We start from the raw sequence: 26794 nt of genomic DNA, 5'->3' as shown, positions 1-26794 counted from the left end.
GGGGGGGAGTGCTTTAATCACTATATTCCATTTTGGACTGAAAAACCTATGTTTCTATTTCAGTGGTGCTCAACCTTTTTCATGTCAAGGACCCCCAGAATTGTCTCTATGGGCCATCTCAAAATATGTAGTTCCAGGGACCCCCAGAAGCAAATATTTTAGTTAAAATGTTCGCTCTGAAATATATATTCAATGATTTGCGCCACATTTTAACTATTTTTCAAAAATAGCAGACCTACAAGCTCGTAGCGAGGCACTCGGTGGCGCACTATGAGCTTGTAGATCTGCTATTTTTCAATAGCTAAATTATAACATAATGTTTAAAACACCAAAAGGGGTTCCCGCCCCAAAATTGGATATACTGTATTTCATTGTATGACAAATAGCCGATCGTCAACGTCTTTCTGAGCTTGAACATCAGCTTGTCAGTGAAGGAGCAGATTAGTGACTATCACTACTACAGCTGTGCTCGGGGGCTGCCTTGTATATGTTCTTTGGCTTTAATTTTATGTCTAGCTTCGACGCCGACTGTAAAGAAAAACACATGTCAATGTCGTCAACTTTGTTCAGCAGCTGTGCTCGAAAATGGTTGGTTATACCATGACATAAATAAAATGCTCACTTAAACAACCCCGCCCCCCCCTCCCCCCTATGTACCACACTATCCAGATAGAGTATGCTTTTTCTGTCAACGTTCATCATGTAATCACTGGTTTGCATGCAGGCTAATGACTGAGGTGCACAAACACATTTGCAACCCTATATCTTTGTTTCACTGAGTGTCTTGTGTGCCTTAGGAGTGGAGTCTCTCTGTCTCTCTCTCTCTCTCTCTCTCGCTCTCTCTCTGCTGGCAGAGATGAGACCCTCCATGGCTTTCTTTCCCAAATCAAAAACAAACAAACAAGGGACAGCACATCACTGTCACCGGACACCGCATGGCAGTCACTTCTTGCTGTTCTTCCTCTGTCTGTCCTTTTGTCCGGTCTCTGTCTCTGTCAGTGGTTTTCAACCCTTTTCATATCGAGGCCCGTTTTGAATGCCACAGACGAAGTCCACACTATTGATCCATAATGTATAAATGATGATAGGTTCAGGACAACGAGGCCTTTTCATGGAGGGGTCAGAATTAAATTTGGACTTTGTTTTTCGTCTGTGGTACTATTTTATTCAGCATTTGAGCCACGGACCACCATTTGATTTGATTTGACATTTAGGGCTCCATTTTCGTCACCTACTAAACCCCTTATCCCTAAACTTCTTTGTCTTTTCTTTTTTTTTTTTTTTTACTATTTCTAAAAACATTTTTGAATAGTTCAACTAGCTTAGTTTAGGGATAAGGGCTTTAGCAGTGACAAAAATGGAGCCCTTAGCTTCTCAGACCCAAAACGTAGAGTATTTTTGCTGTCGTTGGATAAGATTTTGTTCACAACAGGCAACGTTGCTCAAAATAACAGTTCTTCTACAGTACATTCACTCATTGTGTAGACTTCTTGTAAATTAGGTAATGCAGATTTTAAACAATAATTTAACTAAAAGGGTCCATTTGGTTACCAACTTTCCTTCATTTCGCTGCAGGGGACCACCTTGGAACCCCCTCAAGGAACACTGGTGGTCCCCGGACCACTGGTTGAAAACCACTGGTCTAGAATATTTACTCTATGCATGGTGCATTTCCATCTGTATGTTGATTCTCTGTTTTGTTCTCACACTCTACCTCTCTCTCTCTCTCTCTCTCTCTCTCTCTCTCTCTCTCTCTCTCTCTCTCTCTTTCTCTCCCTTCTGTGTTTTTCCCTCTCTCGGCCTGTGTGCACACGTCGTGCATGCACGTTACCTCGCTGCCATCTGTGTGTAATGTCTAGTCTGGAACCAGCGGTCTGGTCAAGAATAGCAGTGCCCTAGTGACAGCCCACAGATTCCTGTCAGACAACATCTGTGTGTATGCGTGTGTGTGCGTGACTGCGTGTGCGTGTGCGCGGCAGCTGGATTGCATTTGGATGTCCATGCACAAATTCACTTATCCATGCTACTGTATGTTATTGGGCATTTGTGTACATTTACGTACACGTATGTGTGGAGTAAGGGTTTATGCTAAATGTATAGCCTGTTGGGGTGTGTGTGTGTGTGTGTGTGTGTGTGTGTGTGTGCATGTGTGCGTGTGCATGCGCGTGCATGTGCGTGCGTGTGTGCGCACGCGCCAGTTCATGAGCCTTCTTCCTCCTCTGTACTTGGCCTATTTTTGCACTCAGTGAGGCAGCGTTGTGCACGCACGTGGTTAGGTGTGTCTTGTAGCCGCCGTTGTAGCACAGTGTGTGTGTGTGTGTGTGTGTGTGTGTGTGTCCACAGTCCACACACACATGTTTGAGCTCTTCCCTCGCCTCCCCCTGCGCTCTATAGCAGAGTCACGCAGGACTTTCCGTCCCGCAGACCAACTCACCACGGCCCGATGCCCAATTGAGCATAACATTTAATTGAACGTATTTTCTGCTAAGGACGACATTAAGGCGAGTTTAAGTAAATGTCACAGATGGCCTGCAAGCCAAAAAGTACATCTTTGTGATGTCACTGATCACATGACCCCAAGTTCTAGTCCTCCAGTTCTAGGCTAAACAGAAGGGGGGGGGGGGGGGACTTTTTTATTACTTCTACACAACAACTCTAAGGTTTATCAATTACATAGTTCAATGTTGAATATGAGTGGTTTTCCCCTTTAAGTAACAGTACTTTTTCCACCACTAGTAGCGGCCCACTAGTAGTCCCCTCCCCACGGGGTGAGAATCATCGATCTTAAGACACAGACGAACACACAAACGCTGATATACGACCAGAGGGACAGACCGCACTGACAAGGACAAGATAGAAGAGACGGACAGCAGCCGGCTGTTGGAGGGAGGCCGTCTTTCAGTTCAACACCGTTAAAAAAAGAGTGACTTGAAAACTGAATAATTTCGCCAGCTACAGCTGGGAAAGTCACTTGGATAATTCATGTATTGGGCACGCTTTGGGTTTCGCGCACGCTTTACATGCAAATCTGTCTGCGTGTGCTTTGTGTGTGTGGGTGTCTGTGTGCCTGTGAGTGCGTGACTGTGTGTGTGCGTCCATGTGTGTCGTCGTGTGTGCAGAGAATGCAAAAATACAGTATTTCAGCATTTATTTTGCATGCAAATCTGTGACTGCCAGCTGTGTGTGTGTAGGCTTTGAATGAATTACAAAGTCAGATGTGCTCTGGCGACAAAATCCCTTGTAAAGAAAGATCGTGTTTCTGCAGTGACGGGGATAACAAGAGCCTTGGCAGAGTTTCAACTTCAAACGCAGAAGGATCACTCTCACACACATACACACGCACGCACACACACACACACACGCACACACACACACACACACACTCTTTTTTTCACACGCAATCACTGGCAATGTGGAATCTGGAATGTCCCGGTGGAGTTGGCTTTGGCCGGTTGCGTTTTTCATCAGCAGACCTGACCTGGGAAAATGGCCTCTCCTCCTGGGTTGTAAATCCGTCAGGTTGGAGACGGGGGCTCTCAATTGTTATTCTGATTTAGGCATGCTACTTCCACTTGGTCCGGCCCATTAGGGACCTCACTCCCACCATTTACTCGGTGTGTAATTCAGCCTTTGTCAAGTCCTGCCCCTGGTTGTGCCCTTCTTCGCACCCATTGGTTGAAGTTTCGTGGTTGGACAAAAATCCTTCCTCTCCATCCACTATACTATACCATTAAAATAACATGTTTTTCAGTTGCTTCGTATTGATATTCGGTGCACTCAATTGTTATTGTAAACTTGGTGTCAGCAAAAAGGAACATCACAGGTGCAAGCACGGTGACTCGTTTGTTTTTAGTTTTTTCCAAAAATGATGTTTTAGCAAATTCAACATAAACAAGGCGGAACCAGGGCGATACAAGGCAAAAAGAGCCTGCTCGTTAGTCAGTCAGGGACCAATCAGAGGGCTGACAAAGGGTGAATTGTCCTGGTTTATTATTTTTTATTTATTTTTGTTAATTTCTTTTGGGGCTTTTTCTGCCTTTATTGATAGGATGAAAGTAGTCTGGAAATGAGGAGAGAGATGGAGGGGAAGACACGCGTCAAAGGCCGTCGGGATCGGGAGTGGAACCCGCGGTCGTCAGGCTGGCTCAGCAGCCTAGGTGCCCAGACGGTTGAGCTAACCACCCCGGGGGAATTGTCCCGGTTTCAAGCTGACCAATATCAAAGTCCCAGTTTTCAATATTCACTATCAAATTGTACCGGTTTTGCGCCGCAATTTAAATAACACTCATTTTGAGTGCTTACATGTTCATCATGTCCTGTTCGATTGAAAGGTGCAGTCACTAGATGTGGTAAGAAGTGCTAAAATGATTGTCCCCTAAGTAGTGAAAATAGCCGATCTACAAGCAGATTTAACTGATTCAGAGCGTGCGTGTGAGAGAGGATCATGTCTCTCATGTCTTGGCACAGGATGTGTTATAATGTAACATACAGTATATGCTGCAAGTGTGTCTTAAACATTGTGTGCCTGTTGTGCAACAAGCATGCACGCCAATGCGTTTGCATGATGTGTGTGTCTTCTTTGCGTGCGCGCTTTGTGTGTTCTTGTGTATTTGTGTAAGCCTGTGTGTATTTCTGTGACACACGCACGCATGTTCCTTCTTTGGTGCTTTGCTGTGACTGCGTGTGGGTGTCTGCATGTTGCACACAGCGTGTGCGTACAATCCGTACATTTCCTGTGTGTATGGGCGTCCGTAGCTTATTGCATGTCAAACTGGGGGTCCTTGAAATTAAAACGTTTGAAAAACACTGCTAGAGGCAGAGCCGTAGAAATAGGGGGTCTGCTCGCAGAGCGTGCGAGAGAGAGAGAGAGAGAGAGAGAGAGAGAGAGAGAGACCTTCTATGTCAAATGTCTCCACACTTCTCTGTCACTGGTGGAAACTGTGAAACCTTTGTTACAGCTTGACGGGAATGGAATTGTGGTACAAACACAATACAGCCGTGCTGAAGTTAGATGGATTGTCAGAGCCCTGAGCTGCCCAAAAGTGAATAACCATGTTTGTCTGTCTCTCTCTCTCTCTATCTCTCTCTCTGCAGCCCTTCCTTTATCAGGTGGTTTGTTGTTTTAACAAAGGGACAGATAACATTTGGGTTGTCATTGTCATTCATTCCTCTAGTTTCACACCCTAGTTACATCTCTGTATCTTACATGTACTGTCCACCACAGCACTCCGCTACAGGCCAGGGAGTGCTATATATCATCAGAGCAGCAGCGCCCACTGAATGAGAGAGATTGTGGCGTCTGCTGCCAATTCCTCAACGCTGACAAATGATTTACGAGTTCCTCCTCTCCGTTCTCTGGACTCACTGAACTGAATTGAATTAGAGCGTGTGGAGAGAATCCTGTTAGCTCTCCCAGCCCCGCTCCCCGACCAATACAGAGAAATCATCCAATCACTGATACCTTTGAAAGTCCTAAAAACTCATCGTTGGAGCATGTCGGAGGCAAGTGTCAGCCCTTTGTTGGCACTTGGCTCAGGACGCAGGGCGGGTTGTACTTTAAGTTAAGGTCCCAGCCATGTCAGATCTACACACTCACAGTGCGTCACGACGTTGCGCGTGGTGAGCTTGTAGATCTGCAGCCATGCACTGCCAGGTTGAAACTGAAAGCTCTTAACACAGTAAAACCCATAATAAAAGGATAGAGACTGAATGTGGAAGTGCAACCGAGCGCTCAATGTTAAAGCCCAGCTGCACGGGGTTTCCACGTCAAAAATCCACGGGTCCTTGCAGTTCACGCTCTAACCAGTAGGGCCGAGTGCTTCAACGTTGGCGAGCCTCCCTGGGGGCTTGGTAAAACCCACTAAGACCTACTTTGTCTTTAACCCTTATTTTATACCTTAGCTGTTGAAAGATAATACATCTACAAGCTCATAGTGCAGCACTGAGTGCCGTGCTATGAGCTTGTAGATGTGCTACTTCTTTTGAAATACTAAAAACGTGGTGCAAATCTTTGACTTTGGATATATACATGTATATTCTTATCTTTGCTTCTGGGGGGTCCCTGGAACAACATATTTTCAGATGGGGGGTTGGTTGCCAATTAAGCAATATTACACGAGAGGGTGTTCTTTAACGTCATTAATGCACGCCTGTGGTGCCATAGGAACTAGGAATAGTTCCTATGGCACTGCAGGTATCGCAGAAGTCGCTGAAAAAAAAAAAAAATTCAATGACGGATGTAGTCACTATGGCCACAAATGTCCCCAAGAAACTAGCTAGCCTAGCCACACAGTCTGCTGCGCTCTGAGAGAAAAGCACGGCTCAATTGTTTGTTTTGATTAGCCGTCGAAATAACGTGATTATTTCAATGGCTAGAAAGCTGTTTCAACCAATCAGATTGCTTCCTCAAAACAACCTGTATAATTATAGATAATAATGGACCTCAGGTTCATGTTGGCCTACGCTGTGAGCCTTCCTGGGCATGGGACGGGTGGACTTTGCTGTGTCAGCCTGGACAGTGCGTAGACTCAACGTGTGTGTTCTTGTGTGTTGCAGTGCTGGCCAGTTTCAGAGGCACCGTTCAGCATGGACTGCCTCTGGAGATTGGAGACACCGTGCAGATACTGGAGAAATGTGAAGGTAAAGCGCACACACACACACACACACACACACACACACACACACACACACATGCATACACGCATGCATAATCATGCACAGATACAGATTTGCACTTTGACACACACACACACACACACATGCACACGCACGCACACACATGCAAACCCAGTTACACACATACTGTATACATTCATGCATGCATAATCACGCACAGACACATGCAGGGTTGCACATCATTTGACAGCCTTCCTCCAACACTCAATACAACATTTCCTACAACTTGAGAATACCGTGCCAAACATTAAACATTCATGGCTTCAGTGCGTGAGTGCGTGCGTGACTGTGTGACTGTGTGCGTGCACATGCGTGCGTTCCTGTGAGTGCGCAGGAGAGATAAATGTCTGTGGAAACTGGAAATTCATTATTTGCCACTGTTTCCTGTGTGTAACGGCCAATGTTCCTGCATGCCTTCCTGTCCACATCGTCTAGATGTCTTTCTCCCCCTTTCCACTCTTTTACTCTATTCCTGTTTGGTCTCCCCCCCCCCCCTCGTCTCTCTCTGATTCCGTAGTGAATTGCTCTATGTTACTGCAATAACGCGGTTTCGCTGCTATGCACTGGTTCTATTTCCTAATGGCTCCCTCTCTGCGGCTCAGATTTTAAAACACAGACACACGTGGCACGCTTCACTTCACTTCCTGTTATTCATTCATTGCTCCCCAGACAGAGAGAGAGACAGACAGACAGACAGACAGAGAGACAGAGAGACAGACAGACAGACAGACAGACAGACAGACAGACAGACAGACAGACAGACAGACAGACAGACAGACAGACAGACAGACAGACAGACAGACAGACAGACAGGCGAAGACACGTCTATTGTATATTGTGAAAGACAGACCGAGAAGAAGAACGTCAGGCAACACAGACAGACAGACAGACGGAGGGACATGGACACTGCCTGTCTATCTGCGAAGAAGACGTGACAACATGAAAAGTACTGTTAACCAACCCAATAATACGGACTTGTAACGGGAGCGACAGGAAAGACAAGCAGACATGTAATGAGACTGAGGCAGAGAAGGAGAACATTGCGGGGAACAAGACGGAATATGTTGTCTCCCTGGGACCCAAACAGAAATACATTAGCAATGAATTGCTTGAATTTGCTTAGGCATAAATGTTTTAAAATAGTGATAGACATTTTTTTTGAAAAGGTTTTTGAAAATCTCAGAATTTCTTTTAAATCTTTTTTTCATAATTGCTGAATGAGTTGAATGAAAAAAAGTGAAAGTGAAACAAATATTTATTTTGTAAAAAAAAAAGAAAGATTTACTCAACAGATAAAAATCATTTGGTAAAACACTTAGGTGTATACTGAGTAAATGAGGAATGCAGGCACACAGCAGGGAGGCACGCAAGGACACAGAGAGAGACAAGAGACACAGTGAGAGACAAGAGATATTACGGCATAGTAGACAGCAGAGAACGCTCCAGAAGGATGTAATAATATGGCCGCAGAGGGCCTCGGAGAGAGTACATCAGTGAGAGCTGTCTTGAGAGACAGACTGGTGACAGGAGAGTGACAGAGTAATGGCCCGGCCCTCCGCTGCGTCTCCTGTCAACATTCCTAAAACACAGGGTAGTGTCACACTCTGGAGGTTGTTTCTCGCCAACAAGCGACCCCGGCGTCTCATAATGGTCTCTGCCGGTGATTCATCTGTGACTATCTGCCTCTCTTGGTGTTTCTTTGATGTTTTGCTTGTTCTTTCCCTAACTGCTGTGAATATATTCTGTTGGAAATTATGCATTGAGCGCCTGTTTGATGTCATTGTGTCAAAGCCTCTAAAACCACCCATGCTAGCTAGCACAGGGAACATACTGCCTGTCTCCCTCTTCCACTTTCCTATTGTCTCTCTCTCTCCTTTGTCTCCGCTACGTTGTGTTTCCTACAGTGTGTCTCCTACACTGTCTCCCTCTCAGCTGTCCTACTGTCCGTCTCTCCTGCACTGTCAACATCTCAGCTGTCCTACTGTCTGTCTCTCCTACACTGTCTCCCTCTCATCTGTATTACTGTCTGTCTCTCCTACACTGTCCCTCTCAGCTGTCCTACTGTCTGTCTCTCCTACACCCCTCTCAGGTGTCCTACTGTCTGTCTCTCCTACACTGTCTCCCTCTCAGCTGTATTACTGTCTGTCTCTCCTACACCCCTCTCAGGTGTCCTACTGTCTGTCTCTCCTACACTGTCTCCCTCTCAGCTGTATTACTGTCTGTCTCTCCTACACCCCTCTCAGGTGTCCTACTGTCTGTCTCTCCTACACTGTCTCCCTCTCAGCTGTATTACTGTCTGTCTCTCCTACACCCCTCTCAGGTGTCATAATGTCTGTCTCTCCTACACTGTCTCCCTCTCAGCTGTATTACTGTCTGTCTCTCCTACACCCCTCTCAGGTGTCCTACTGTCTGTCTCTCCTGCACTGTCTCCCTCTCAGCTGTCAGTCTCACTGTTGGTTAATATTTACAGGTGCTATGAAAATAAAATGCACAATGGCAAACAAGTCCTATTGATGTTTGAGTCCGAGCCAGGCAGGGGACATTTAATGACATTATTTGCTGACACAGGCCCTTGTCGAGAGCCCTTTCTGCATTTGACCGCTGATAAATGAATGACATATTGAGGAAATGGCAAGTGTGTGTTTTTAGAATGCGCTGACCGCCGCAAATTACTAAGAGGGCCTGCATTATTCATCCGCTGTTAATTATGCAATGTGTCTAGTTTCAATACCTTTTTCCAATACCCTGCCAGATGCCGTGTTAATTTTGACAGCTAATTTTGGTTTAGTCTTTGGAATAAACTTTAATTTAGTTTTTTCAGTCATATTTTAGTCTTCTGAAATGTTTTAGCTTTAGTCTTTAGTCAACCAAATACCATGAGATTTTATTTTGTCAAAAAAACAAAAAAAACATGGCGGGCCTTGATGACGTCGTAATGGCTGATTTGCACTTGGTTTGCATGCTGAAAATGGCCAATCTACAAGCTCACACTGTACTGCTACAGTACAGATACTCAAAACATGTACTGCACTCAAGCTGCTTTTGACTGTTCCCCCGTCCAATTTAAGATCCAGAGGTAATCGTACTGTTCCCCCGTCCAATTTAAGATCCAGAGGTAATCGTACTGTTCCCCCGTCCAATTTAAGATCCAGAGGTAATCGTGCCTTCACTGTTGCAGCACCCACTCTCTGGAATAGCCTCCCTTTTTATATTAAAAGTGCTTCAGTCCATTGAACTTTTTAAGTCTCTTCTCAAGACTCTTGACTCTCTTTTCTATGTCCTTTGATCCTTCCTGGATTTCTTTTTTGTTGTCATTTGAACCGTTTCATTTCTTGTTGTTATACTTGTTTGATGTTTTTGTATTTTGTATGCATAACTGTCTCTAGATTTTATTGTGTAAAGCACCTTGGTCAATCTCAATTGTTTTAAATGTGCTATATAAATAAAGCTTGGCTTGATTTGATTTGAAGCAAATGTACTGTCCATCACTGCCGGTGAGAACCGATGTCATGGACTCAGAATTACGCTCCTAACACAACTTCAAATACACCATGCAGGTCCTTCAGGTGTCGACAAATCCCAAACCAAATGACGGAGAAACTAATACATTTAGGCTTCAGACTGATGCTGTTATCCGGGTTAATAATGATGAAGGCGAGGGTTAGAAGGAGCTTAAACTCCACTGTTGTGCTGACGCTAAGTGGCTTTGAATAAGTGCATCAGCTGAATGAAATGTAGCCTACAACGTTAAATGCAAATGCGGTACATCATTATAGTAATTAGCGCCTGCGCTTTGGCTAAAGCATCTTTGGTTAATGCTCCCTGATTTGATTTGGGAATTCCCAGCCGGGGCTAGAATAATCTCTTGACTATGGCTTTCTTCTAAGGCTTATTATTGTTACCATTATGCTGTCTATGCTCATGCTTTTAGCGCGAGGCAAAAAGCCTTTTATCATTTTCACCTTGTTTGTTCAGATGGCACAGTTTTTCCACACCCTCCCAGATAGGTGACAATGTGGTTGACAGTGGCTCAGCATGTCGGCCCTGGTAGCTTTAAATTACTTTGGCCCACAGCCACTTGCTGTGTAACCCGCAGCACAGTTCTCATGTATGTATGGGAGTGTGCTGTGGGGTGGAACTACTGTTGTTCATTTTTTCAGAATGGAAAATTATTGAAAGTTCTATATCGCTGCATGGATCCTTGGCTCCACACTGCCCACTGGGCTGGCCCACAGCAACAAGAAATTCTGTGGAAACAATTTGCCTTTCGACACCGTCCATGCACGAAAGCGTGCGTGCGTGCATGTGTGTTCTTTGAAGCTGTTTTGCATGATGCAGGACAAACTCAGAGGCGATAGGAGCTGCTCAGGAAAGATCCCTGACTATATATTATCACATGTTAGACTGTCAGGATAGAGATGGTTCTTTACACTGTAAAGTTTACAGTACATGAAGTAATCTAGTTGGTAGACTGACTTTACTATTGGTAGACCTGACTAAGGATAGAAATGCTTTTTTGTTGCGTCCATGCACACACACGCACACACACACATGCATGCACACATGCACAGTCGCACGCACAGACACACACACACACACACACCATCTGCTCTCCCATCATACTCAGCAGTCTAAAGCCGATATACTGTATACACAAACATAATACTGTACTCATGAACATAATACTGTAGTAATAATAATAATAATAATAATAATAATGAGAAATGACACATGCTCTTGTCTCCCTGTAGGTTGGTACCGAGGATTCATTCTCAAAAACCCAAATACCAAGGTGAGTGTGTGTGTGTGTGTGTGTGTGTGTGTGTGTGTGTGTGCGTGTGCGTGTGCGTGACTGTGTGTGACATTGGAAAGACCTGGTGTTAATGGTGGTGCAGAGTGATTCCGAGAGAGAGAGAGAGAGAGAGAGAGAGAAAGAGAGGGCCGTCCGTTCATTCGCTAACCTCGTTATGTTCCTGATTGGCTGCAGGGCATCTTCCCGTGCAGTTACATCCACCTGAAGAGCGCCCAAGTGAAGAACAAAGGGTGAGTCATGGACCCTGTGCATGTTGTCGCTGTAAAATCACCATCATTTAACTCTGACCGTGTACAGATCGGCGCAATCTAGTACGAGAGTGACGACACTAGCGTCACTCCCGCATTGTAACAATAGGATGCGGAAGTGCTCATTCTATCTCAATGGGATAGTTCCAAATGTTTGGAACTGTAGCCCATATAGCAGCCCCGCTTTGCGGCGAGATCAAAGCGTGTCGCGGCTCTCTTCTTCTACGGCTCTGGTACGGATGTAGCCAAAATGGCCCCTACGGGTGCATTTTGGCTACATCTGTGAGTTAAGAGCCATTCACACCAAGCATTATAGCAGTAACTAACTATAACTATTGCCGTTCACAATGTTCTTTGTGAACGATCTCTTTGCAGCCTTCATCTGCCTTTGCAATGCATATTGCCCCAGGTCTGGGCCCTCTCAATTGTGGGGAGGACTTCACGGCCGAAATGGTGACGAGCCAACCACATTTGTCTGGAACCAGGCTATAACCAACCAGGGCCCAGGATGCAAATATGGGGCGGGACATTGCAGGGGAAAAACATCCAACACTGAGAGGGACTAATATCCATGCAGTGACATTAGTATCGCTACGTGAGGCTATAGTGAACACTGCCACAGTGCCATCCATTTGAGTTAGAACGATATTGCTTTGAACAGCCTTTAACACCTACATTTATATACTGAGAGATACATATGAATATATTACTGTTTGTGTGCATATAGCTACAACGTATGTGGGTGTATGCATGCAAGCATGCACTGTCTGCATACTGTACCCATGCAAAGTACACACGCAAAACTCACACAGTCCTGTATATACTGTACATGATTGCGTGCACACAGTGACACACTGATGAATCACACACAATAAAGCATGCACGCAAGCGCACAAAAGCACTGACCACACACACACACACACACACACACACACAGGAGAGGTAGACACACGAGCGCACGTATGTTGGCACACACTAGAATGTGCAATCTCTCTCCATTGCCCGTGTTTGTGTTTCTCTGTCGCTCTCTCACACACGTATGCACAGACCCTCCCAACACATCCTCACCGTCACGGACACACCCTCCCACCACATCCTCGCCGCCTGCCATTTCTCATGCAAATTGCCTCGTGTTTGTCCTGTGCAGGTGTCCTAGTCATAGTCTTGTGAATAGTTTTCATTTAGTTTTAGTCATATTCTTGTGAATAGTTTTCATTTAGTTTTAGTCATAGTCTCGTGAATAGTTTTCATTTAGTTTTCGTCATAGTCTCGTGAATAGTTTTCATTTAGTTTTCGTCATAGTCTCGTGAATAGTTTTCATTTAGTTTTAGTCATAGTCTTGTGATGGCTGATTTTACACTCCTTTTAGTCTAGTTTGTATTTGTTGATGACATTGTCAATGTATTTAGTCTTGGTTTTTATAGTCATCATAGCATAGTTTTCATTTAGTTTCCATTTAGTTTTCGTCAGTGAAAATAAGGCAGTCGACGGAATAGGAATTCCTTCTGTACCTACAGCATGCCACTGTGCCCTTTGTCTGAATCGATGCTCTGCGTAGCACTGTTTGCAGTGGTGTCTGCCGCACAGAGGCAATTGTTTGAATTGTGAGGCGGACGGAGGGCAGACGCAGCATGCGGCCCACCACCGGCTATGTTTCTACTCGACATAAATGAAACATGAACTGATGAATGAAAGATGAAAGGGCCTGGTAGCAAAACGGAGACAGGGAGGAAGCCTCGTATAACTCGGAAATTATTCAGTACAGTCGGGGAGGAACAGACTTCTTGTGTGCACGCGGGCACAGGTTTGTGCGTGTGCGTGCGTGCGTCCGTCTGTGCGTGCGTGCATGCCTGCCCGTGCACAACTCAGAGCAGTAGAAACATGGCCAGTGGCGAGCGCTTTAATTAAATTCTACACATTGTCACAGCCTGGCCTGGAGAGCCAACAACAACAACTGTCTGTCCAATTCAATTCACGCCACACGTGCATTTTCTATTTACGTGTGCTTGTGTGTGTGAGAGCCTAATGTCTAATGCTATTCCACAGCCCGGGGACCAGGGTACGTGGGAAGTGGTTTGGATCGTTGGTCCTGGCGTGGTATATAGGGTTCTCAAAGTGGGGCCCGTGGAACCCCAGTGGTCCCCAGCAACATGAGGAACAGCTTACACACTTAACCCACTTGGACCTGAGGCTGATTCAAAAGAACAGTTTTCTGAAAATCCTATGTTTCTATATCAGTGGTGCTCAACCTTTTTCACTTCAAGTACCCCCAGACTTATCTGTATTTTCCTGCGGAACCCCATCTGAAAATATGTCGTTCCAGGGACCCCCCCCGATTTTTCAATAGCTAAAGTATAACATAATGCGTAAAACACCAAAAGGGGTTCCCATCCTGAAACGGTTAAATTAACCAGAGCTTGTAGATCAACTATTTTCGGGGGGCAACCCAGCACTCTTTAGCTAGTGGAGATGCGGTGTACGACATGGATTTCTAAACAAATTAGTTCAACACAAAGCATTTTCATGTCAAGGAATCCCAAAATTATTCGTATTTGTCTGTGCAGGACCCCCACTAAAATTGGGCTTAAGTGTTTTCATTTAAGCTGTTCCTCTTCTGGGGTCGCCCTTAACCCCCTCAAGGACCCATGAGGGTCGCTGCATTAGAGTGAGCACAGGAGAAGACCTGGAGTAATGTGGAATTTTGGATCAGTTGCAGAGGTCAATTCTAATACGTGTGTGTGTGTGTGTGTGTGTGTGTGTGTGTGTGTGTGTGTGTGTGTGTGTGTGTGTGTGTGTGTGTGTGTGTGTGTGTGTGTGTGTGTGTGTGTGTGTGTGTGTGTGTGTGTGTGTGTGTGTGTGTGCGCACGTTTCCAACCCACAGGCAGTTTGAGACGGTCATTCCGACTGAAGACTCTGTCATCACAGAGATGACCTCCACTCTGAGAGACTGGGGAGTCATGTGGAAACAACTCTATGTGGTAAACACAGTTAACACACACGCACAGGCACACTCAAACATGCAAAAGTACAGTGCGTTTCACAATGCATCAGTGTATCGGCTATCATTCTACACGGGGCACAGGCACATATCAGACCTCGCTTGAATATTAACTATAGTGACAGAGTTTGAGTTTGTGTGCTAAAGGGAATTAATTTGGCCCGCTACGACTCCCGGGCAGCAAACAGCCGAAAGCCATTCCACACACACTCATTAGTCAAATTGATTGTGTTTGTGGCCTATTAGGCTATATTCTGTAGTGCAGATTAGATCGTATACTGATGAACGCCCGCCGATCAGAGAGCATAAATTGGCGAGGAGAGAAGCAGCGGGACGGCGAGGATCATTTGCGCAAATCCATTTTGTGAAGAGTCTCTCTTCACAGCAGTGTGAGCTGTGGAGATCAGTGAGGCTGCGGGGGGAAATATTCACAGATGACAGACAGACCGACATGAAACGAACGTGGCACATTTGCAATTCCCCTCCTCGCGTTAACGCTTGCCGTGTCTCTCTTAAAGGGGGGAGGGGTTATTTGTCACTCACTCGTGCAGGTACAAGTAGCGAAAATCACTGCAGCGTTGTCATTATGCATGAGAATGAGTGAAATGGAAATAAACCCTGATCCTGATCCTCTCCTCTCCTCTCCATACCAGAAGAACGAGGGTGACCTGTTCCACCGGCTGTGGCATGTCATGAACGAGATCTTGGACCTACGGAGGCAGGTGCTGGTCGGACACCTCACTCACGATCGCATGAGGGACGTCAAACAGCACATCACCGCACGACTGGACTGGGGCAACGAGTGAGTGTGTGTGTGTGTGTGTGTGTGAATGGTAAATGGTGCATTTAAATATCGCCTTTATCCAAGGCGCTTTACAGAGATTGTGCATTACATTCACACACCGATGACAGAGGAAACGATGCAGGGCACCAACCAGCACATCAAGAGCAATTTGGGCTTCAGTGTCTTGCTCAAGGACACGTATTCTGCATCGAAAACGTCAGCAATCTCAACACAAAGAGATTTTCCTTTTCCTAGAGCCAAAAATACTGTTAAATTCAAGTCCTCGTCGAATGTGTTTTGTATGCATGCGACGAGCATGACTGCAGCAGTTTAACGGAACTGCTTCCGCTTGTCGCCTGTCAGACGGCCCACGCATCCCTGCAGTACCTGCACCAGCTCGCCTCTCTGACATCAAATTAATTACTAGGTATTTCAATGGTTCCCCGTTTCTGAAAACGCCTCCGCAGGCAGCCAAAGCCAAAGCCTTCTGTATAAAACTCTGTATAGTTTATGCCGGTTCATTATGTTGGATGTCAAAACAGTACTGACATTCGTTTGACATTACATAATCAGTTTATTTTTTTTCTCAGAATTGCAAAGCTTAGTGGCAGACTAAGAGGAGTAGCATTGATGTGTTTTGATGAATATCAAATGTTAAAGGTTTCATGACATTAATTTAAATTTATTTATTTAATTATTTTTTTATTTTAAGTTTTATGACCTCAATTACACCCACACAACCCGAACGTTGAACATTCAGTGGATTTTCTTTGGCCTGGGGTTTTCTCTGTGTGTTCTGAATCCTTTTGAGCTGCAATGATAACAGGCAATATCCCTCAACAGTGACATCTGCTGGCAAATCCTTATGTCACATATGGGATTTGTGGACTCTTACCTCACAGTCCACAGGCAAATCAGAGAAGGGGTTCTCAACGTTTTTGGCTGGGGACCTGCCTCTCTCTGCCTGCTTGTCTCTCTCTGCTTGATAGCTGATCATAGGAGGGACTAGCGCCCCTCGAAAATCAAAGAAGGTACAATAGCTGATGATGCGTTGCATCACATTGTCAGATGAAGAATACAGGGCTTAAGTGCTTAGTACACAATGAGAAACTATGATGGATTTCCAAGCTTCCAGTTTTTGGCGATCATATTACTGTCCCGTTTTCCAGTATTCTGTAACACGATGACTGTAAATCTGTTACATTTGAAACCCTGCTTGACTCCTCTGCCGTATTCCTGTGCAAGGCCCATCACAGTAAACACAGTTGAGATACTGTAGCACTTGTTCTTTCTCATCTCACCGGTAACACTGAGGGTGGACAAAGGTCGGCAAAAACAGTAAATGATCGGATATTTATTTTTGTTATCAAATCATCACACGCACGAACACACTCTACTATCTCTTCCCGCTTGCAGTGCGTTTTAGTGTTGGGCGTTCTCCCCTGCAGGCTCAGCTCAGCTCTCAAGCACATCTCCTTTGCTTCGAACAGACAATGGTCTCTGACCGCCAGGGACGGACTTCATTCACACTTCATTCTGCGCCCCCTTAGCTCTCTCCGTCTCTCTCCATCTCCCTCTGATCCTCTGGATTTTTTCCCACTCACGTTTTTCTTGTGCGCTGCTACTGACTTTCTCCTGGTGCCTCTCCACACACAAGCAATAGCAATGAACACACGCTTCTGGCCATGGGACGCTTGACTGCCTCTGTCTGTCTGTCTGTCTCCATTGATGCTGTGGAGACCACTGCAGTGTCGGCCCACTGACACCGCCCGTCCTTGGGTGTAGGAGAGGGAGAGAAGGACTAATGGGGAGGAGGAGGAGGAGGAGGAGGAGGAGGAGGGAGGTGGTGACGAGGGAGGGAAGAGGTTTGCTGGATGACTGACATTGATTTTCTCACATACATCTTTTGTCTGTGTGTGTGTGTGCATGTGTGCTTGCGTGCGTGTGTGTTACAGGCACCTGTGTCTGGACCTTGTTCCGAGGAGAGAGTTCAGCATGGTGGACCCAGACGAGATCAGTGTCACTGAACTCTACAGACTGGTACGTCATTTTGTCTTAACGGTTCACCTCACAAACGCAGTCTTGTCCACTTGACGAATGACGACGAACACACCACACCTGTGCACAAGACCCTCCAAGTTTGTTTAGTTTTTTTTCTGTTATCGATTACATTCTTACATTACGTTCTTCAAGGAAACCTTGTCAGACCCCCTGACCTGAATTCCCGATTCCCTCTTTAACGGCCCGATAACTTGGCTTAACTTTTCCCTTTTAACAATTTTAAAATATCGATATACTTGGCAATGTTGTGCAGTGAAGTAAATCATTAATTTATGGGGAGAAAAAAAAAATTAAGTTGAAGTATATAAGAGATCATACAAGGTTTCTTCCCGACAGCCCGATAAAGGGCTAAAGGGATAAAGGCAAACTATTGATGGATCACTCTGCACTCAACTCACTTCAAGGGACTCAAGGACAGCCTGTATAAGAGTTCAGGAGTATTGGCTTAACTTTTCCCTTTTAACAATTTTAAAATATCGATATACTTGGCAATGTTGTGCAGTGAAGTAAATCATTAATTTATGGGGAGAAAAAAAAAATTAAGTTGAAGTATATAAGAGATCATACAAGGTTTCTTCCCGACAGCCCGATAAAGGGCTAAAGGGATAAAGGCAAACTATTGATGGATCACTCTGCACTCAACTCACTTCAAGGGACTCAAGGACAGCCTGTATAAGAGTTCAGGAGTATCCTGCTGGGTGCAGATTCCGAAAATACATACTGTAGAAGGAGAATTAACACCCGCACTCTCAGTAGTAGTCTTTCTGAGTCTTGTTTAATCACTCTGCACTCAACATTTGAGAGGCCTGCACCCAGAACAGACATGCTAGAAAGTGGGGGAACCCAACAGTCCTGAATGGGACGACGCTAGCCAAAAGTGTGTCAGCTTAGTGGAACTAGACCAGAGCAGTCCAAGAGACAGGCTGAATGACTGAACAAACACATTGTACCTGCCGTGATGTAGTGTTTTAAACTAATTCATACGTTTTATAACCCACATGCATTATGTTATGAGACTTCAACTTTCAATTTCCGGGTATGTAATTTGTCCAGACTGATCTGTCTGGTGTCGGTACAGTACAGTTTGTATTACAGAATGGCTGTTGGACCTTTTTATGATTTAATTCCTGTGAATTAATGCCCTATTTTGTTGTACAACGGTGTTGCACAAAAGTAGCGATCTACCAGATCACAACGTGAGCTTGAGCTTACATTATATCGCTTCCTGTTTCAAAGGCCCTTAAAGCAGTGATTCTCATACCTGTTGGTATTGCAAGTGGGCCCCCAAATAATTGCAAAAACACTGAAGATTCCAATGTTGATAATACATCATTAACCCATTCAGGACGGAAACCCCTTTAGGTGTTGTATGTTGTGTATGTTGTACGTGTGTATATTTATTGTGTATGTTATACTGCAGCTATTGAAAAATTGCAGATCTACAAGCTCATAGCGTGGCACTGAGTGCCGCGCTACCGAGCTTGTATTCTTTCAGAGCGAACGTTTTTAACTCAAATCTTTGCTGAACAGCATATTTTCAGATGTGGGTCGGCGGCCAATTACATATAATTCTGGGGGTCTTTGACATGAAATAGTTTGAGAACCACTGAATAGAAACATATGGTTTTTCAGAAAACTGTCACTGAATCTGGTGTGAGTCCTAAATGGGTTAATATGTGGTCAGATGGGTGGGCTGCGAACGCTTTCCAGGTTGAGAACCACTGAAATAAATAAGTATTTTTTTTGGTAGTACCCCCCCCCCCCCCACCACACACACACACACACACACCCACACACACACACACACCCCCGGTCATACAGGCCTATGTTCTTTCTCTCCCTCTTCATGATCCTTGTGGGTTGTTCGCCGAGGCTGTCGTCCCCCCCCCCGCCCCCCCATGCCCCTTCTACTGTTACCATGACAACCAGATCTCTGGCCTGATACAGCAAGGAGGCGATCGTATTAGACGCTTGTGCACACACGCACGCGCGCGCGCGCGCGCGCACACACACACACACACACACACACACACACACACACACACACACACACACACACACACACACACCATGGCCTTAGGAGAAGAAAGGTATGAACATGCCATGATAACAATGTCGACAATAACACATAATTATGACAGTATATATAGCATAGTGAGACAGGAAACTCACACACACACACACACACACACACACACACACACACACACACACACACACACACACGCACACACACACACGTACACAGCTTCCAGCTGGAAATAGATTGCTAATTCTCCTCTGTGGTGTTTGTTTGTGGAAACGACCTCTTTGTTTTCCACTCGTCGTGCGGCTTAATTGAAATTAGATGGAGCTTATCCAGTGTGTATGTTTTGTTGTGTGTGTGTGTGTGTGTGTGTGTGTGTGTGTGTGTGTGTGTGCGGAGAAGAAAGGTATGAACCAGCAACACCCACTGCTGGCCTGCGGGCAGGTGTACATTACTAATGGCCTCCTCGCCTTCTTTTTCTTCTTCTTTTGTCTAACACGATGTGACGTGTTGTGAACTTTGTTATTATCCTACTATTTACCCATTTAAGACCTGAGAACGATTCTACAAATGCCCTCTAAATCGTTGTTTCTATGTCAGTCCCTCAAAAATATGTAAGCCCAGGCGGTGGCGTAACCGTCTGGGCACCCGACTGGTAGCCTGACCCAGAGCGAGACATTTCTCGTCTAGAGGGGCGGGTCGCGCCTCAGAAATGCGCGCACCCTGATTGGATCTCATCGATCTGTCTGTCACCCCCGGCCCCTCCTCTCCCCCCTAGTGCAGCGCTACGTCACATCATTTAGAGCGACGCCCACCCGGAAGGGTTGACTCCCACTTTTAGACTTGTTCAGCCCACGGCTTTTTCCAGGCTTTCATCTTTCGCGCAGACGAAATGAAAGCCTGGCTATCGAGGCTACCCGACTGGTAATCCAGTCGCAGTGTGCCGCGGGTTTGACTCCCGAGCCCGACACGGCCTTTACTGCATGTCATCCCCCCATCTCTCTCCCGTTTCCTGTCAGCCTACTGTCTGTCCCTTAAAAAAACCAATAAAAGGCGTAAGCCGCAAAAAAATATCTTAAAAAAAAATATATATACATGTAATTGGCTGCCGACCCCATCTGACCCCCCCAGAAGCAAAGATTTGAGTTAAAAACGTTTGTGTGTTTGTGTAAAAGAAGAATATATATTCAAAGATTTTTCAAAAACGATGAGCTTGTAGATCCTTTATACCTCTCAAGGACTGGTGTGCATTGCATGCCTGGTTTCAATACTATGAGTGCGCAGTGTGCACATCCAGACCCGAGACTCGCTTGCATTATTTGTCCTACGAGAAATACATACAGTATAGAGCAGAGCGTAAGGTCCCAACTTCTTTTAACTCTCTCTTCTTCCACTCTCCTTGGCTTACTTACACCATGCCAGTCTCTTTGAAGTGGGCTTTTGGCCCCCCCAAAAAAACGTCTCTGAAGTCTTAAATTGGCTCTCCGGTTTATAGTCTCTTAGGCGCAGCCCTGTCTTCGGTGCAGAGGCGAGCCGGCTTTAAACCCATTCAGGACGGGAGTGTTTTTAAGCATTGTTACACTTTAGCTATAGTGAAAAATGGAGTGGAGCGAGTGCGAGGCGGGAAGGGAGAATGTGTGAGCGGGCCGGTGTGTAGATACCGGAGCCCAGAGTTCATTGAGGCGGCGGATCAGACGGCAGCGATGGACTGCTCGGGTCTGGCAGGGTCAAGATCAAAGAGACTCCTCAGCCGTTATCAATACAGAGGAACTTGCACGTGCGCTTCCGTGCACGCACACACACATTGTTATATACTTGTGAGGACATGAACATTTTAGGATGGCGATGTTGGACTGTTTCCTTTGCCATTATTAAGTAACCCCTCCTGCAGCCATTATAGCCGAAAATAGACGGATCTGCAGGATCTGCTACTGTCAACACCAGCGTGTAACAAAGACTGGATCATCCTACTATAAATGCGCCACGTCTCTGTGTGCGTGCGTGTGTGCGTGTGTGTACGGTTGTAATGCACGTAACTCGAGAACCGTTTGCCCATGACTTCAAATTCGACACACGCGTTCCATACCCCCGCAGTGCAGGGCCCGTTAACGAGTACGGCGGACCCACGGTTCTCTAGAACCACCACAAAAGGCTCTGCTCAGGCTCTGCCAGTGGGCCTAATGAGTCAAAGTCCCCTCACCTGTGCAATTTCCAGCCTCTGCCTTGGTCAATTGAAGTTAATTTTCTCCACTTTCAGTTTGCACTCTTCAGACACAGGCAGACTGGCAGATACAGACAGACAGTTAAAACGGGTGCTATGACAAGTTGACAACGGGTATTATTAGGTTCCCAAGTTGCATCGTTCTCAACCTCAAGTAGGCCGGTGGCCGACGGGCATGTACAGGTCTAGTAATTGTAAATTGTAATTATAACCTTTAACCAGACCTCTAAATGCCTGCCTATATTGACTCATTTACTGCTGTTTTTGAGCGTTTTTACAGACTATATAAACACACACACGTGCGCACAAGCGCACACAAGCATACTCAATTACGCACCTCACTTCTCATTTGTTTTTTGTTTTTCACCAAATTTTTATTGAGAAGTAAAGAGTGAAAAAACATAGGAAGATACAAAAAAAGGTACAAACCAAACACACAGTTCAGTTCAGAACAAGTATTTAGTCCATGAGCCAGACCTCCAAAATGGGAACGTAAGGAGGCACAGAGGATGAAGAGGGTCTATATAGGGAGGCACAGAGGATGAAGAGGGGCTATATATGGAGGCAAAGAGGATGTTGTTTTTGTGACTTGGGATGCACCCCAGCAGGACTTCCGCTGCAGCCTCCATTTGATCCTCTCTCCTCTACTACATACATGTAGATGGATATTTAGGCTGTCACTCCACCTGGCGCTGCAGCTTCATGCTGATCTAGAATAACACGCTTGAAAACATTACTGGCTGAGCAATAATAACATGGTTGCGCACGTATGCACGCACGCACGCACGCACTGGCACACACTGGCATGTACATGCATGCCCACAACGCAATTGGTACAATTACAAACTGTGTTTCTCTAACTCTCACCAACTTCTCTTCTCTTCTCTTCTCTTCTCTTCTCCGTACACCAAAGCTGTTTATTTCTTACTGACATTCCAGCACCCCCCCCCCCCCCCCCCCCCTTAAATTACAGTCCACCACCGAACCACTAATGAAATACTATGGCTTATTATAGTGCCACATATGCTTGGTCATTGTGAGAGGAACCAGGAGCTGATCCCCTGTTACATAAGAGAGTTATATAAAAACAGATGACACAGTTGGTTGGCGCTTTGATGCCCTATTTTATATTCCAGGTTCAAGTTTCAATTTCCCTTTCCTGTACTCTATTGTAAATACACAGGTTTAAGTGCGCTCCTCTTAAACTGTTTTCTTTTTTTTACGACAGACTTCCCACTAGAACACTAAACATCCTTTTTGTCACACCATCACCATCATCTTCTTTAATATGTTTTAAATTATCATGGGGGGCAAAATTGGTGAAAACGTTGGTATTATTTAAAAGAATATTCCTAAAATATAAATAATGGAGCTTGGAACTTCTCATTGGGTCCACGCATTCCAGGGACAAGTGAGAATGGTCCAGTAAAACATAAAAAAATAAATTATCTATCGCTAAACACGGGTTTAGCAAAAACAGGGATGTGGGCAGGGAAACGAACATACCTTCTATGATGTCACTGAGCATCATGAAGGTACTGAAAGACCCACCCACCTCAGACATCAGCAACATTATGAAAATTACAAAAGAAAATTGTCTGTTTAGTGTTCTAGGGTTAAAAACTGAAAAAAAAGAGACTCTTGCAGAAAACTCCCAGCATTTTCGTAAAACACACCGAAACCCTCTGATGTATTTGAAAGGAGCAGTTTGGTAGTGCATGTTGAGTATTTAATGAGCTACAGCGAGGTTCACCGCCCTGCACACATGCAGGGATTAGCAAGAGCAGTAACAGTTTAAAAGTGTAACTAAACAAATGCACGCGCAAAACTAGTAGCCACACAATCTCCACCAAATTTGGCGAATTTGCCAAAACCTTTGGCACAATGCATTTGTTTTGGACTCATCTTATTCCTATCCTCTCTTCCCTTTCCTAAGTCCTTGCTTGCCTCCTTCTCATTTATCTTTCCTTCCTTCTACTTAAATGAATGCAGGGCAAGTTTTGGCATGGGCTGTGACCATCTGGCGTTTATTCCGTGCATGCGTACATGCGTGTGCGTGTGCGTGTGCGTGTGCTTGCTCAGTTCAGTCAGCGGTCTCCGTCTTTTTCGGTCCGAGGATTAGTAAGAGTCTGTCTCTTTTAAAAACGTGCAGTCATCTGCATATAATTCCCTATCTTGCGTTAGGCTGTGTGTGTGTGTGTGTGTGTGTGTGTGTGTGTGTGTGTGTGTGTGTGAGAGAGAGAGTGTGTGTTTGTTTGATTGATTGATTGATTGAAGTATTAACAGTATGCAGAATAGGTACATTTCAAGCACAACTCAATACAAAAACTGTTAACTGTGGACAACACCATAAAGCATTAAACTTGTTTACAATAGGGTCCACCATTTTCAATTCATCAGAACATTTAGAGACGTACAAATATACACTTCTAAATAACAAGACAATGCTGCAGTATTTGCATCCTCCTCGTGTTTGATGTGGTCACTCAAATAGAGGAGGCATGTGTCAGTGAAGTCGGATGTTCTGAAGCCAGATTGTGGCAAGATACTTTTCAACCTGTTCATAGACAGTTTTTTCCATCACTTTCGAGATGGAGCTAAGAATAGACATAGGACGGTAGTGCGTGCGTGTGTGTGTGCGTGCATATGCAAATGAAGCGTTTCATTCGACAAATTAATTATGTGCTTTATATGTCCGTTCAGAAGGAAAACAAATTCAGGTGGGTCACCAATTCCATCCAGTCAGGAGATGGAACCCATGTATAGGCTGCAATGTTTGTTCCAATTCAAGTTTGGTCTGTGTTTTTTTCTTCTCCTTTTCTTTTCTTTTTGTTCATTACTTCCAATGTCACTTGTTTATCTTGAGTTCCCTCTCCTGATTGGATGAAATTGGTATCGCAACCTGAAAATGTCTTTTCCATTTACTTAAAAGCTGCAGAGACGGGGGAGACCCCTGTCACTGAGCAAATGCTCTATATAGCAATGATATCTATCAGAATATAGACAGAGCTATTAACAGAGAAATGTCACTTAACACCACCTTTATCAGTTGTATGCTCAGAATAATAAAATATAGACTCAAACGCGCCATCCTCCTGACAGCAAATTCCGTCAATTTGGAAGTTTTATTGCTGGTGTTTGGCAGGAGAAGTCCCAAGTTGACTGCTGTTCCGCTGAGCTGAAGACACTATAAATTGCTCCCTTTTCTTTCTGAGACCGTGTAATGGGACGTGAAGGCTCAAATTGCCCCGGGATTCAAGCAGCCAACCACCACCTGCTGAGGGTTCTCCCAGGCCTTTTAGAGGATTCAGTATTTAAGTGGATTTGATGTCGTATTTCATTGCCCCCACAATCTCATTTGATTTCACTTCCACATGCACTTTGCCATTATACCCGTGCGCTCCTGGCACAGAGTATAGCATTACCATTAAGCTTCATGTAGTATTTACGCCGCATGTACTGTAAATCCTTTACACTCTATTCGAATGGTTTCGGGCTATGGGGTATGAGTCATATCAAATCGGTATCGGCAGATGCTCAAAATCAAATGATCGGAATCGGATCGGGAGAAAAAACAACTAGATATGACATTTGTCATATCATGACAAGACAATACAATTGAAGCTGATAAATGATCTTTATAAATGTCTCCTTTTTAATTAATTATGGTTATACAGTACAATACACAACTAGATAATGTGCCCCTCGGGGCACAGGTCTCCACCAGGCCAGGCCAGGTCAGGTTGCAAAAATCCACTTGTTGGTGGCACTATAACAGGCCAATGTGAAAAGGGTGCCATTTCTTCTTATGCCTTGGATGGCAATTGGATGATTTGAGGCATTTTGTTGGCACTATGACAGGCCAATGTGAAAAGGGTGGGATATTTTCCTCAGCCTAGTAGGAAATTGTGTGAAAGATTTCACGTAAATTGCACGCTGCGTTCAGGATTTGTGGCTTTTTGTTCAAAACGGGCCAATTCTGCAAACTTTGAAAGCCAATGTTATTAGGATGGAATATGAAATATCAGCCCTATATACATTTCATCCATTTGAAAATAGCCAATCTACAAGCTCACAATGCGTCACGATGTGACACATTGTGAGCTTGCATATCTACATTTTTCAATTTTGAAAACTTTAAACGGGACACATTTCTGCATAATGAGTACTTTCTACTTTTGGTACTTTTAAGCACATTTTCCTACAAATTCTGGACTTTTACTTGTATTTCTACATTGCAGTATTTTATACTTTTACTTAAGCAAAACAGTTGCATACATTTTCCCACCACTGATGAAGTATAAACCCTATGGTCTCCTCTCCTGTCCCCGTGTGGCGCTACAGATGGAACATCGCCATCGCAAGAAGGACACCCCGGCCCCGGCCAGCACCCACCACCTATTCGTCCACATGAAGAGTCTGATGAGTGCCAACCTGGGCGAGGAGCTCGAGGTCTTCTTCCACATCTACGATGGACGAGAGAACCGTCCACTCAGGTGCCCAAAACAAGCTTCTTAATTGCTTTAATCGTTCTCGTGTATTTGCAGCATTTATGTGTCCGTGAAGTTGTCGTGATTAAAATAGCCTGGTGATCAATAGCCACGCTTGAATTGCTTTCATCTTAATCCTACTTGGATTCATGGGAGATGCCAGTCTCTGCACGACACCAAGTCGTTGTTAGAAGCTGAAGTAGTATTCATGGTCATGTGTCAGCAGAGGGAGCTTGTTACTGTGTTCTTCAGCTGTATTAAGTGGGCGAGGCCCTATACTGTTTTTCTCAAAGCCTGTGTCCTTGGGAGTCCGCTGTTCACACACCACAGTGCTCATTAGATACACGTCATGCTTTATGTGCACACAGGTGGCTCGTGAGGTAGACATTACATGCGCACACATGCCTGTGTGCGTGTGCATACACACGCATGCACGCACGCACGCACGCACAGACTGTGCACGCACGCACAGACTGTG

General features: G+C 45.0%; 1 protein-coding gene across 1 annotated transcript in view; it reads left to right on the top strand.

Moving 5' to 3' along the window:
* The window catches only part of dock4b (dedicator of cytokinesis 4b), a 207150-nt gene that overhangs the window by 42460 nt on the left and 137896 nt on the right, over positions 1–26794 (top strand). The window contains exons 2-8 of the mRNA XM_083757446.1: positions 6556–6639; positions 11427–11467; positions 11663–11718; positions 14618–14714; positions 15388–15536; positions 17474–17558; positions 26171–26322. Of these exons, the coding sequence (XP_083613572.1) occupies positions 6556–6639; positions 11427–11467; positions 11663–11718; positions 14618–14714; positions 15388–15536; positions 17474–17558; positions 26171–26322 (664 nt within the window). The remainder of the gene's footprint in view (positions 1–6555; positions 6640–11426; positions 11468–11662; positions 11719–14617; positions 14715–15387; positions 15537–17473; positions 17559–26170; positions 26323–26794) is intronic.

This window comes from Protomyctophum parallelum (assembly GCF_964188405.1).
Source record: "Protomyctophum parallelum genome assembly, chromosome: 22".
Taxonomy (NCBI): Eukaryota; Metazoa; Chordata; class Actinopteri; order Myctophiformes; family Myctophidae; genus Protomyctophum; species Protomyctophum parallelum.
Note: the sequence above shows the minus strand (reverse complement) of the source record. Positions and strands in the feature narration are given on the sequence as shown.